This window comes from Hirundo rustica, chromosome 11 (genome assembly GCF_015227805.2).
Source record: "Hirundo rustica isolate bHirRus1 chromosome 11, bHirRus1.pri.v3, whole genome shotgun sequence".
NCBI classification, from domain to species: domain Eukaryota; kingdom Metazoa; phylum Chordata; class Aves; order Passeriformes; family Hirundinidae; genus Hirundo; species Hirundo rustica.
In genome coordinates, this window is record NC_053460.1 from 3,876,349 (window position 1) to 3,890,935 (window position 14,587).

The following is a 14,587-nucleotide window of genomic DNA, read 5'->3' on the forward strand; positions in this document are numbered from 1 at the left end:
CTTGTCATACAAAATCAACAGGAAATTTAATCAGAACATTTTCCTTACTAACTTTAATTATCAATGTGTTTTTGTTTTGTTGCCATTGTTGTATCTGCATTTATAACATCTGTTTATCAGCATTGTTCAGTATTTCAATCTGCCCTACAACATTAGTTTATTCATAATGTGTTTTCCATTTATTTGTGTTATTTACTAGACTCATGCTACATAAACAAACAAAAATAATTCTTCCAGTAACTAACTTACTGAAAAAAAAAGCGAAATTCCCACTCTGCACAGAAATTGCTTGTGGTATTTGGTTTGAATCCTAATCATATCCTAGGGGTTGTCTTCGTTGATTCCAGGGATGAATAAAAAATATGAACCTAAATCAAAGCTCCTATTTCCAACTAATTTCTGTGGTTTTTTTCCTTTTCCTTCTTTTTTTTTTTTTTTTTTTTTAACTGCAGAGGCTTGTTTTTCAAAAATCGTTACCTGTTGTTCTAAAGCCGTGCTGCTCCCACTTCTTTTTTTGCGGAGGCAGACTCCAGTGAGCCGCACAATCGGCGCAAAAACTCGTGCAACGTGATAATAACGCATTTATCAAAAGAGAATTGGTTCAGGCACCATTTACTGAACTGTGGCTGGCACGGGCTCACCTGTGGCAGATCCCTCCATGACATGACCAACGTAGGGTCCCTCTTTGAACATGGGCCTGTTGTCGTTCTGGTCGATGACAGAGATGTCCAGGCGGACTGGGCCGTCAATGGTTTTCCCGTTCATATCCACGACCTCAACTTCCAGCTGTGTGAACAGAAAAAGGAATGAAGTCATGAGCTCGCTGTCACAGTGAGGAGAGAGGAAAGAAAAAAGGAGTTCTGATGAGCGTTGGTGTAGCCTGCCGAAGACACCATGTGCAGGCCATCCTTTTGGACCAGGCTCGGAGCAGATTTCTCCTCTAAGAAAGAGAGACAGATGTGCATTCAAACTGAGATACCCCCTGGCAGCTTGAAAATGCCATATTGCCCAAAGAATTAATAGAGTAGAGCTTAAAACAACAACAACAACAAAACAAAAAAAAAAACTAAACACAAGACCCCTTGTAAAATTGATCCTACTCATGTGAAGACCTGGTTAGAATTGTTTTCTCTGCTTTTATCAAGCTCCAATGGACACCTGTAAAATTATCATGGTAGAATTGACATTAAAGATCAAGCAAAAGCCTTTTTAAAAACAAACAGAAAACAAAACCAGGAAAAACAAACAAAAAAAAAGCAGGAATGCATTTAGACATTTTCTCAATGGTGACGGCATGAAGTGTTTGTGAGGCCATTTTCAGAGTTCTCTGGGTTTTCTAATCAGGTGTGGAAGAATGAAAGAACATCTGCTGCCTCAATCAAGTGTGTATATTCACAAGCTGAAGATTTGTTTGGACTTTCTTTACTTCCAGAAACTGGACTGAAAGATCCTACTGTACATCTCAAGCCTCCAAACCATGTGCAGTGCAAAGTCCCAACGAGTCACCAGGGCAAACCACGCCAAAACTTCTTAAACAACAGAGAAATCAATTTAGATTGCAACGGTGTGCTATACCTGCAGTTTTCTCCCCTCACAAGAAATCAATAAAATACAGCAATAAACATGTCTGAGACACCACTATCATTCTCACCTGCCCTCCCCATCCCCAGACTCAAGTCTTTAATGGAGTTAAGCCAGCCAGAAAATGAACCTGAGCTCAGACGTTAATATCACTCTGTCCCAGTCTTTCCCTGAGAAAATGGTGCCAGCAGGGGCTGAAAGTCTCTGAGCATTTTGTTTATCCTGTTAATTTATTCTTCATTGCCTTGTCTTATACCTGTAAGTTATTTATAACTTAGCGATAAATCCTACTGGGAAAGAAATAGGTCAGAATCCTAATTCCTTATTAAAATGGATGGCTTATTATCACCTTTCTCTCTTTTTTGTTATGCTTATAAATACCTTCCACTTTTTTAATTCAATGTGTTGGGTGTGAGTAGGAGTATTTGTTATGAGTGAAACACCTACTCACAGGCACTGTTTGTAAATAATGTCACAGTCCATTTTAACATCTACTCACTGCTTGTCCTCACTTGTCTAGGAATTGTTCTTGCAAGTCTTTCCCAAATCTTAATTTTTATTATACGGCTTAACAGCCTAAAGGCAGACAAATACTCTGATTGGAAAGATTCCTGTAGCTCTGAAACAGCTGAAGATTTCTGGGAGCTTTAACATTTGGGCTTGTTCAACTCCAAACTCCAAAGTCAGTGCTGGAATTTTTTGCCGTGGGATGTGATGGGGACTGGGAAGGGAAAAGTGATCTCGTTCCTGAACTATGTTAAAGTCAAGTACAGTTTTAGCTAGAGTTGGAAACTGCTGGCAAAAGGAATCATAAAGTAATTTTTCTTGGAAGAGACTTCAAAGTTCATCTATTTCCATCCTCTGTCATGGGGAGGAAAACCTTCCACTGGACCAGGTAGCTCCAAGTCCCACCCAACTGGGCCTTGGAGGTTTTCCAGGGATGGGACATCCACCACATCTCTGGGCAACCCATAACAGTGTTTTACCACCATTAATGTGATTTCCCCCTCTTTATATCTCGTTTAAACCTCTTCTCTTTTTGTTCAAAACCATCACTCTTTGTCCTATCAAACAGGCCCTGCTAAATGTCTGTTTCCAACCTTTTTGTAATCCCCCTGAAAGGGGCTCTAAGGTCTTCCTGGAGCTTTTTCTTCTCTGTGCTGAACACCCCAACTCTCTGGGCTCGTCCTTATAGGAGAAGTGTTCCAGCCCTCTGCTCATTTTTGTGGCCTCCTCTGGACCCACATATCCATGTCGTTCCTGTGCTGAAGGCTCCAGAGCTGGACACTTCATCACAGTAAAACTGACTCATCAAAACTACGTTAATTGCTTTGGGACGTGAAAGAATAGCAATATTTCTCTGTGAAATTCCAGCAAATTAATTTTCAAATTCAAGATAATTTGCTCTTAATCTATCTCTCAGTATCAAGTGACTGTGCTGTTCATTGGAAAGAACAAAGACTTTGCTAAATTTAAAAAAACTACTTCAGCTGCTTTATCAAAATTGTAAGTCATTTAAAACAAAGGCTGATCTAACACTAGTTTTTGGGCATTCTTCTCAGACTTGCACAGATTGAGGAAAAGAATGAGATTCTTATTAACGACTGAAATAGACTTACTTTATCTTTACCAAGTCCACTGCATCTGAAAGCAGCTGTCCATTAAATTTGGCATGACAGGTCTGTAGGAGCAGTTACATGATATCTTCTTCATTTTATTAAGATCAGAGAGGATTTTATTTTATTAATCTTTGTCCAATAGTTTTCAAGCCTGTCCTGAGTTAGCTCACCAGGTCCTTTTAAATCCATTCTACAATGTTTTCAAAATAAATGCCTGCAGCACTGAAGTTATGGCCATCATAGTTTATATGACCAGTTTGTAAAAGAAGCTGTCTGATATCTTATCTAGCTTTCCCATGAAAAAAAGCAACAAAAACATCCCAAATTAAAACGAACAAAAAAGTCCATAAAAATCTGCTCACAAAATAACAACAGAAGTTTGTTGTTATTTCCAAAAACCCAGCACATGGAAGTGAGAAAACATTCAAGTAAAAGACAATACTGGCACTTTGAACAGGCTGTAAATAAAACCAGGTGGAAAATTAGGTTGTCCTAACAGAACTGTGAGATTTCAGCCTATCAATGCAGAACTCAAGAAAGCCTATCTGGTTTTAATGTAAAACTTGACTGTTGTGTGAAAGATACTGAATTAATTCTTATGGTGACAGGAAATTGTAATGGCGCATTCAGAATGGGTTTAAGTTCCTCCCTGACTATAGCAATGCAGATTTGAACTAGCTGAAAAAAAACCAACAAACTAACTTGCAGAGTTCCATAGCTGTTTATTTTGTGAAAAACTGATGGAATTATGTTCATGGGGGTGGAAACTAAATGGTCTCTGCCAACCCAAACCATTCCATGACTCGATGATAATGATGAAGTTACATTCATCATCATTTAACCTGTGATTTTCAGGAGCTCTTTGAGGCTAAATCCTAATTTCATTTTCGACACAAGCGTACACACAAACCACAAGGGATAATCAGGGCTTTAGGAGAAATTTTACACCTCACAGCACAAAACCCCATGATGAGATACAAAGCAGACTTTGGCTGGTGCCTCTGATACAGCTCAGAAACACTGATCAAATTAGGCTCAGCAATGGAACGGGGAAAAAAGCAACATAAACCCCCAAACTGCAGGCAGGAAGAGATTCTATCCTATCTGGCAAACTCCTACTGAACTCTCTCCATTCTCAAAATGGATTATTTCTAGACTTCCCATCCAATTTCCCTCAGCATATGCAAAGTAAGGATCATTCATCACCCCAAATATAACTATCTCATCAGAAGTTAAGCTTACTCAAAGTTGCTCACTTTAAGCTTTCTGCTTTAAACAGTCTTGAATCCTTTCTACTCTGCAGTCAGCAATAACATTTACATGAAAAGATAACCAGTCTCGTTCTTAGCATTACTTCAAGTAATTTCAAAGGTTTCTCTTCACAGAAGGGTTGTTTTCATTCATTTACTGCTTTTGGTGAAACAGTTCTGGAGAGCCACCTTCCTTCTCTGCATATAAATGTCTATTTTCACTTTGCAGCCAGCCAGCCAATGGCCCACATAAAATTACATCATAAATTTGGAGATTTTCATAAGTAAATCTGGAATATCTTTTAGTGCTTAATTATCTTCAAAGCCTAAGACGGGCTATTTAGTCGTTACCTGCCATCTAATTTTAATTTCCAATTTGTTGCCCACAGGAATGTTTCCCATGGAATTGTTCCATTTGTTTCAACAGAGGGTTTTTTCTACTTGTTCCTCATCCCCAGCTTCATGGGAGCACTGCACCATCCACCTGCCCCACCTCAGTTATTCTAATCGCTGCTGGATTTATTTATTGATCAGATTAATTATTGAGGATACCTGTTAGGTCTATTTATCATCAGTTTCTATGTGTGGATTGGCAGTAAGGAAAGGCAATGGACTTATGGATCTTTCATTCAGGCAATTTCCTTATAAAAAAAGAAAATTTGGCCGCCTTTATGTCATAAAATGTAGTAAAGAAATTCTCTTTATAGTGAAAGGTTGTAGTAAAAATTTTATGCAATTACCTAACACAATTCAGAGAAGACAATAATTCAGACAAAGAGAAACTAATTACAAGTAAATGTTCCTGATTTAAGAGCATGAATAAAACATGAGCTAATAGTTCTATTGCTCCATAAGAGATGGAGGGAGAGGATGCAAAACAAAAATACTCAGTTTCTTGGAGGTAAACGTAATTCTATCAACCAGCACAGCACAACTGTACGGATGATGGCAAAAAGCAGCAGCATCACCTGCAATGGGAGAATTTTACCTGGCACCAGGAGTTAGAGGTGGAATGGGATTAATTAGCCATGTAAGTATTCCAGGAGTACCTTCCACAGGCTTTATCTTGCTACTACATCCATCTCAAAAAATAATTATTACATTACAATACCTATTTTCTTAGCACAACTATCTCTGAACTGTGTGCATTAAACTAAATTAAAAAAAAAAAAGTCCGAGACTTCTATCTCGCCAAAGTGACAGGGAATGAATACTTCAGTAAGAGTCACTTCATCTTCTCTGATCACTTCAGACACAAAGGTTTGAAGACACATTAATGGAAATTTTAAGGAGAGAAATAGGAATTGAATATTATAAACAGTCAAATATGTGTTTTTATCTCTGGCTTTTAAGGCAGTGGGATTAATATTTTAATAATTAAACACATCAGTAGACTCAAAGTTCAGGGCCTACATCATATTTTAATTTGTGAAGCATAACATAGCAATTTCTGCCAAGTTTATACACTTTTCACTAAAATTTACCTTTTACTTTTCCAAAACTAAAGTTGCATCCGAACCTGTCAACAAGGAGATTTATCTGTATGTGACTGACAAATCAAAATTCCCATGTTATTTCAACTGTTTTTTTCTTTAAACAAAACCAGCCCAAGTCAAAAAAGCTCTTAGAGCCTTAATTAAATTTAATTAAGTAACAACTTTCTGTGCATTTTCCACATTATTTTTTGTGCAGTAAACCTCTCTATTGTTCACCCTTCCCTTGAAGGACGAAGCACATGAACATTTTCTTGGCTACTTTCGTACCTGCAGCTCCTGTTGCCTTGAGATAACATCAAAAACTCTTTTTTCACAGGAAAATTTGGCACAGGCAATCCAGGAAAGCCACAATATTCCTAGAAAATGCCATCAGTGGAACATGCTCCTTGCTGCAAAATGAAGCTGCAATGCTGCACGCTTAATTTTTTGGTTGTTGTTGGTTTTTGTGGTTTTTTTTTTTTTTTTTTTTTTTTTTTTGTTTTGTTTTGTTTTGTTTTGTTTTTAATATATTAAACTGCTCCACAGCTCGAAACCAAGCAATTATGAATTCATTATCTAATGGAATGTATACACTGTGCCACCATTAGTGTCACAGGAAATGCATTTTCTTCCTCAGCTGTGTCTCTGAATCACAGTGTTGTTTAAAAAAGTGCTGTTTTCTCGTACGGCTTAAAGCCTGAAAATTTTTCTCTGTTCTAAGCATAAAATGTCCCCTTTCCCATGAAAAAAGATCACAGAGGAGGAACAAAGAAAGCCCCCAAATTGCAGAGAACGATGACATAAACTGCAGAAAAAACACATTAATTACATACTCATAAAAATCTTATGCCAAAATGAAGTCTGCCTTTTCTGCACACTAAACCCAGTTTGCAAAATTATTCTGATGCTTTTGTCTTATTAAAATATAAAGTTGTTTGGGATTTTGTAGCAGCTTTTTGTATGTCAACTGAAAAAATAAAACCACAAAAATGGATAACTTAGTCTCACATTTTTTACCACCTATTTCCTGAGGTTGGTTTTAAGATATGAAAACAAAAGTGTCAGCAAGTAGTAACTTGTATTTTCAGGGTTTTTCAAAGTCACTTTGTAGCAGCCAAGATTTACTTGTGAGTTCTTGTGACTATCATTTTAAGATTTCTTATTTTTAATGTTTAGATTTTTTAAAAAATCATTTCCTTGCAAAGATTCCTTTTGCTATTCACAGAATATTTAAGGTTTTATTTAATATCAGGCACTAGTAACCAGCAATTCTCTAAAGCTTCCATCCATCTTTTGCCCCAGATGTGTCCCTGTAAATTCCAGACTCTCTGAGAAATGTCACTTTCTAGGACACAGCCAGGCTGCATGAGAGAAAACTGAGTTTAACTGGTGAATTATGCAAAAAGTCACAGGGAACAAAGGAACTGGGAGCAGAGAAGCCTCTGACATCATCCCGAAATTCTCTCTTCTGTGGGCAGCAGGGATGGGCAGGAGCTGCTCCAGGGTCCTGCCACCCTCACAGAGCTTCCAAACCCCACAAAATCCCCATTTTAGGATGGACATAAAGCGGGTGTGAGGTGCTCAAACTGGAACCACCCCTGTTAATTAGGAGAGAACTGATGGGACCAACAGGCAGAGAATGTTTCAAATGAGAGCCTGTCAGAGAAATAAGAGAGGCAAAGGGTGGGAGACAGAGATGAAATGACTTCACCAAAGCCACAGACCAGACAAAATTTAAATCAAGCTTGAATCTGCGTTTTTGATCTCTGCACACAAGACTGATAGCGACATTCCATCTCTTGCTGAGCAAGTAATGCAAAATTAGATTTACAAAGATTATTAAGCTACCAGCATGTGCACAGTATGTTTTTTCAAAGTGCCTTATGAGACTGGATAATATATCCTATTAAAATCAAAACACCTTTGAAAGATCTTTGAAAACTCAGTTGTCCTCTCAGTATATTATTTCCCCCCACCCCGTTACACGCTATTCTACATTTGTCAAGACATAAAAACATGAGTGAAAATAATTTTATACATCCTTACAACAGAAAGCCTCAAAGACTCTTTCATATGGCTACAAAAATCAAATTAAAATAACTTCTGAAGCAAGCATCCTGTTAAGCATTATCTCGGAGTTGAAATGAGAATGCCCACTCCAAAAATAACCTCGGTGAACAAATGAGAACATCCCTCAAATCTGTGGAGCAAACACAGCTCTTCAAGGAGCCACGTGTACTTCACACAGACCAAAAGTATCAAGAGTGATCATGTAAATACTAATTAAAATCTCATATCACAGGAGGGCACATGTTGATCCCCTCAAAAAAGGGAGCGGGGGTGGGGGAGAGAGAGGAGTTATCAGGATTCACCAAAGCAATCAAGTCTAATCATCACAAAAATATTCAAGAAATCAAAAAGAGACAAAATAGGTCTGAAATAAAGGATTAAGACATAAGCTGCGCCAGAATTTTTAGATTCTGTGCTGCACCACAAAAGCAACAAAGACACTTACAAAAGAAAAACTGGAAAAAAAAAAAAATAGCTTTGCAATTTTAAATAGCTCCTGGCATTATTTGACACTTCTCACCATTCTGGCTGCTCAAAAATGACTCCAAAAGTGGAGGAAGTGGAAAGAGTTTAACAGATTTCGACTTGTGGAGGGATGCAAGAAGCAGCAGGGTCAGAGAGATCCCACAGTCAATCAGACCAAGAACTAAAATGCAAGATCTCAAATGCATCAGTGATGAGAAAACTGTCTTCTTTAGGCATAAGAAATAAAGGTTAGAGCAAATAACAGGGGTATATCACCCATCTATATATTTGGCTTTGTTATTATTGCTTAAAATATCTGCTCCTGCAAATGAGGAAAAGGTCTTTGGAGTCAAGGATCACTCAGGCTGACACCAAGCTGGAACAGAGGTAGCAGATCAGGTCTCCCTGTTTTTAAGTAAGAAAACAAGCAATTACAAAATCCTTTGTTCAGTAGACTTTACAGGCTGCACTGGAGGGCCTGCAGGTCACTGCTGCCGTTTCCAGCAGAGTTTCCAGCCCTGCCAGCATTCCTGAGGTGAAAAATCCTCTTTACCCTGTCAGTGTTCCAGTGGACAGCTTCAAAGCCCCTCCAAAAGCAAAAGAAGAGTGCTTGGGATCCAAGTGTCAGTGAAGGAAACAATTTGAAGACAAGTGTTTTCCTGGTGGAGTTCCTGAAAATTTTGCTTTTCCTGTAAATAAAATTGTTCTGCTATTCAAAATTTGATATCACCATATTTCACACACTCCTTTTGTCACAGCCTTGCAAGATGCAATTCTATAGCATTCCTAAACTTCACCTTTAGAAGGAACTTCACCTTTCCAGAAGGCAGGAAAAGAGAACTGGAGGAGATTTATTATTCTCTGCTTTCAGCATGGAGATGACCATGCTCCAAACCCTAAGGGCCATGTGTTACAAAGCCCATGAAAATTTCCGAGCTGCAAAGCTCCCACCAGAGAAGGCTGCTGTGAAGGACTGGACTGTGGTCCATTTTCTGCCATGATAAACTCTTGAGTGTTTTGTTTGTGCATCTACACACTCCCTTTCTCACTTCTTTATTTAATTATTTAGGATTGTTTATTTGTTTATTATTTATCCTGCCGCTAAATCTCTTCCTACCTCCTTTCCCAAGCCCTGGCAGCCTCTCCTTTACTCAGTGCACCCACTTTACCAACCAGAACCCGCGTGTCTGACCACGTTCCTGCCATGGAACTCCCCTCTCCTTCCTCCTCACATCGCTGTCTAGTAAACATTTGGCACTTTGCTGCCTGTTTGCTGAGCCAAAGCTGACACATTTCCATGCTGATGATAAAAGGTGTGGGAAGCATCATCTCCACAACTCGCTCCCTGCTGCGTGTTTGGTTACACTCGTCAGTAAAAGTGAGTTTATCGATCTCCCTCGATAGCATCAGGGCTTGGAAGCCGTGACGTGAAGAATTTTGACATGAGTGTGGGTAAATATATCAAATATAGCCCAGAATATTCAGAGTTAGTGCTCAGCTTTCCTTGCCCTGCTGCCCTCCACGCCCTCAGCAGCTGTGATGATGCGCAAGCACCGGAGGTAACAAAACAAAATCCTGCCCTGTCTTTCCAAATTAAAGATTTTGCTGATTTTGTGTACAGTCAGCTTGACTGAATTTCACATTATGCCCTTTTTTTTTTTTTTTTTTTAATTTGAGGCAGATATTTTTATAATTCAGACAACTGATCTTCCTGATAAGGACAGCTAAACAGATGAGCACACCCCAGATCACACACACTGAGCAGCTTCTCTGTTTCAGTCCAGCAGTGCAGTGGTTTTGTTGGTTTTTTTGTCTTTTTGTTTTTTGTTTGTTTGTTTGTTTGTTTTCCAATAGATCTATATTTCATTCATAGAAAAAAGAAATTATCTGAACTGTTTCCAGATTATTACTACAGAAAAGAAGTTTGCAGACATGGATGTAGTGGAAAGTTATTCCAAGGGTAGCCTGATCCAAAATAAAATGTTTCATTTCAATTTACCTCTTTTCTCTCTCTCAACTGAGTCTTTGTCACTGTTAACATGCTGGACCATCTCTCCCCATTAACTGTGAATAAAGGAAGATTTAGTCAATGAGTCTCAAATTAGGAGAATTAACGCAGTAGAAGTCTTTTCTGAGTAGTCAAACAGCTCTAATGTAATTCCTGAAGGATCAACAAGCATCTGCTGTGTAGTGACACATCGAAAGACAGAATTTATTTCAGATCCTTTTCTTTTCCTTGCTTACACTTCACCCAGGAACTTTCTGAAATGCTTCGCTGGTCTTCAGCTCTCATGACAACATTACCTGTTAGAACTATTAATCTTAAGGTGTAATTTGCAGTTCTAGCATGCCTCACTGGATTTATTTATTTATTTTTAAATATCTCAGTCAACCATAATTTACTTCATTTAACGTGTTAGGAAGGCACTTCCTCAGTAAATTTTATGCTCCACCACCTCTTTCCCTTAGTTCTGAGATCTTACAAGAGGTTTTACAACACACAACAAGTCCTGTGCTGCACTTTCATAACATCAGATCTCAAACCAAAACCACACATTCCTGACTCACTGTTTTATCACTAACTTTCAGGACTTTATCCATGCCACTTTTCCACACCTATTTTGTTTCTGGAGATAAAGATTTCTCTTTTTCTCTCCTTCATACTTCTCCTGAATTCCAATTTATGATGACCTTATTTGAACAGTTTTCTTAATTCCAAGACCCACAATGTCATTTTTTTCTTTTTTTTTTTACCATTTTCAAACCCTTTTACTACACACAAACACTAACAGGCATGATTTTGAGTCCAAAAAAGAAATCAAAACTGGTGTTTACAAGGATTACATTTTAGACGCCTATTTTTTCACTACTTGCATCAAGCTGCATCAGTTGTGTCAATTGGAAAAAAAATCCTGTGTGGAATATTGCATTTGGCAGAGTAAGAATTGGAAAGACAGTTATACCAGCAAAAAGTAAAGCCGGGATATACTCAGTCAAAAAATTAATTAAATGTTCGTAGCACCAAAAATTGTAAGTGAAAAAAAATCTTTTTGAATTACAGCAATCAGCAAGACCCCTTTTCATGCACCCCCAAACCAAATGATCATAAAAGGAGTAAACTCCAGAACCCATCCCAGCGAAAGTTGCAGGAACATTTGCTTCTCTTATCTGTAACTCAAAAACCCAAGGAAGGGATCTTTGGGACCCACAAAGGTAATCACTAACAGAGTCCCAGGGGTCAATTAAAGGCACCCCAGAAATAAAATTATGTCCTAGTACAAAGTCAGAGGAAATAAATGAAGGCAATTAATTTCAAACAAAGTGGTTTGCTGTAGCAAGACTGGAGATTTAAACAGACAGTAGAAACAAATAGGCAAAGGAGGAGAAGTCTTGCAGCATTTTGAGCTGTTAAAATCTACTGGGGTGCAGTATTTAAAATTCAAAATGTCCTAGAAGAGGAAGTCCTTGAAGAGGCTTTTGAAGCTGATGCTCCAAAGCAACACAGGGACTTCTTGCACAGACCAGAACCTTCAACCTTGGTGCATTTATTCTCAAAGTGGCATTGAAGTCACAAGGTGATGGAAAATCATCCTGTGCTATTTTACTCCATTACACTCCCCTGGAGGAGTGCACTCCCCTATGTCAATTAAGGGGCTTAACATCCCAGTACAGATCTTTTCTAAAAATAATAGGTGTGAGTTAAAATCGGAACTTTTTGAAAGGAGTAGGGAGCTATTTTAACAGTACACCATGATTTGCTTTAAATGCATTTAATTATAGCTTGAAGTGTCATTATTTCTGCCAATGTAATTGAAACAGTCCCTTTGAGTACAGAGAGTATCTTATTTAGACACTTTGGACAGTGTTTGAAAAGAGGAAAACAAGATTTATTCATCAAATTCTGCTCTGTGACAAGGCATAGTCCTGTCTCTATTCCATTGTTCTTGTCACCTTCTTATTTTTGTGTTGACAGACACAGCAAACATAATGACTGGACTTTACTATTCAATAAAACAACAATTAGTGGCAATTTGCACAAGAGTTCCTCACTCAGTTCGGCTCCATCCCCAAAACAGGTTCTTCTCCTTTGGCCTGGCAAGGTGACTTCTCATCAATATATTGCTGGTTCAAGCACAAGATAATTTCTTTTATTTGGAGCAACCCATTTATAAACCTGTCACCATTAAGTAACTTGCTGGGTCAATGCAGAACACACAGAGAAACTCAGTCCAATCGACCCCAAGGGTTTGATTTTGGAGCTGAAATCAGCAGCAATCCATCAGCCCCATGGAGCCTATCAAAAAGAGTAAATTATTCTGGTTTGAACTGAGGCCTTTTGTAGAACTAAAGGTTTGTTATTATGGCAGCAAGTAAATCCCCTGACATGGGAATAACAAAAGGCTCCTAAACCCATGTTTGGACATGGGTGATTCTATGATTCTAAAAGGAAAGCAAAACCACAGAGAGAACCAAGTCTCCTTCTCTTTCTTGCAAAAAGAAACCAACTTAAAATTATTAGTTCTACTTAGGAAGGCAGAAAGATCTCAAAATCTTTTCTCAAACCTAAAGAAGGCCAAGAAGAATTATTTTAGATCTTCTGCACTTCCTTCATTTTACGCCAAAGAAGGAAACGGGGGCGAAAGGAAAGGCAGTAAAAACTTAAGTGGGCACATTTTTCTGGAGGTTAAATGCTTTGCTCACGTGGTTGTGTCTCCCCTCCTTGCCAAGGCAGAGCTGCTGGCTCACATGAGTGTTCAATAGATGGCACTCTGTGTTCTCCTGCAAGAGCCTCTCACACACCATCACCACATGGAGCAGCCGACAGACAGAAATTGCTCTGGGTTTACTCAACCGCCTTGATTTTACTACAGGCATCACTTAGAAAGGATTGTTTCATATCAGAAGATAAATGAGCTTTATATTGAACAATTCAGAGAAACTGGAAGTCTCAACCACAGAAAAATATGCCTGTAAGAAATGTATCTTAAGTGATCAGACCTTCATCTCTCACTAAGAGGTCGAAAAATAAAGCATGAATATGGCTTGTCTCTTCAGCAAGGAACCAAAATTGTATAACAGGAACATTTTCCTGCAGAAAAAAAAAGAGACTCAGAGAAGGATTCAGTGAGTGTTCAGTAGAATGCTGGGGGAAATACCTTTTAAAAATGTATAGCACTGAACACAACATTCAGAGCTCATCAAATCCTGACATCCTCTGGAATATGATAGCACCAAACTATGTAACTTAACTGGGTTTGACAGCAGGTAAATTATATCATGTAAGAGTTTAACTAAAATGAAGTTGTTCATTAAAAAACTATGATCTATTCAGGATTTTCAATGTTATAAAAATACACTATCACTAATGAAACAACAGAGAAGAAAAGTGACATTAAGTATATTTTCCTGCTTCATGTTCTGCTTTACCCAGCAGAAGATCACGGAGAGCAGGAGCAGAACTGAATAAATACATGGAAACATCCTATTTTTTTTTTTTAACCTTTTCCTCTGAACAGGTTCCTTCTCAGAAGCACATTTATCTTTTAGAACTACCCATCAAAGGCTACAGTTGAGCACTTTTCAGCCTTTAGCTTTCGAGCCAGCATTGAGTGGCTGTGCTGACTGATCCCTTCAGTCACGTGGCATTGCTGGTACTCCCTGACCTGCCTTAGAAACATTTCTAGGGCTGGAATATGGAATTTCCAGCTCATGTTGTTGTGCTTATCCTATCCAATAGCACGATTGCTTTTTAATTCTCTAAATATCAAAATTTCTTAAACTCATACCATTAAAAACAGCACAAACAGCCACTTCTGCCATTGCAGCAACCACAGGTTTGACTTGCTGCATTATCAAGGTTCACATCATACTGATAATTTGTGCTTTTTTATGGTATTTAATATTTCAATAAAATATTTATTCATTAACAGATGTAGCTGGATGATTTTACAGACAGAACCTAGAGATGGGCTCACATTGAAACCTACAGAGCAAATTCGTATTTGCTGTTGCCAATAGCTGTGAGCACCCAAATTTAACCCAAGAGTGACTGATTTTATTGATGGAAACATCTTAAACCTGCAGTGTTTCCTGGAAGAATGCAGACTGGTTTTCCATGGTCTTGCTT

The 14,587-nt window shown here is 38.3% G+C and overlaps 1 protein-coding gene across 5 annotated transcripts in view; it reads right to left on the reverse strand.

Moving 5' to 3' along the window:
* Positions 1-14,587, reverse strand: part of CDH13 (cadherin 13) — a 451,300-nt gene that overhangs the window by 186,529 nt on the left and 250,184 nt on the right. For all 5 annotated transcript variants that reach the window (XR_005702749.2, XM_040075801.2, XM_040075800.2 and 2 more), the window contains exon 6: positions 642-786. Coding sequence is in view for 4 of the 5 variants with exons in the window: in XM_040075801.2 (XP_039931735.1) it covers positions 642-786 (145 nt within the window). In the remaining variant the exon portion in view is untranslated. The remainder of the gene's footprint in view (positions 1-641; positions 787-14,587) is intronic.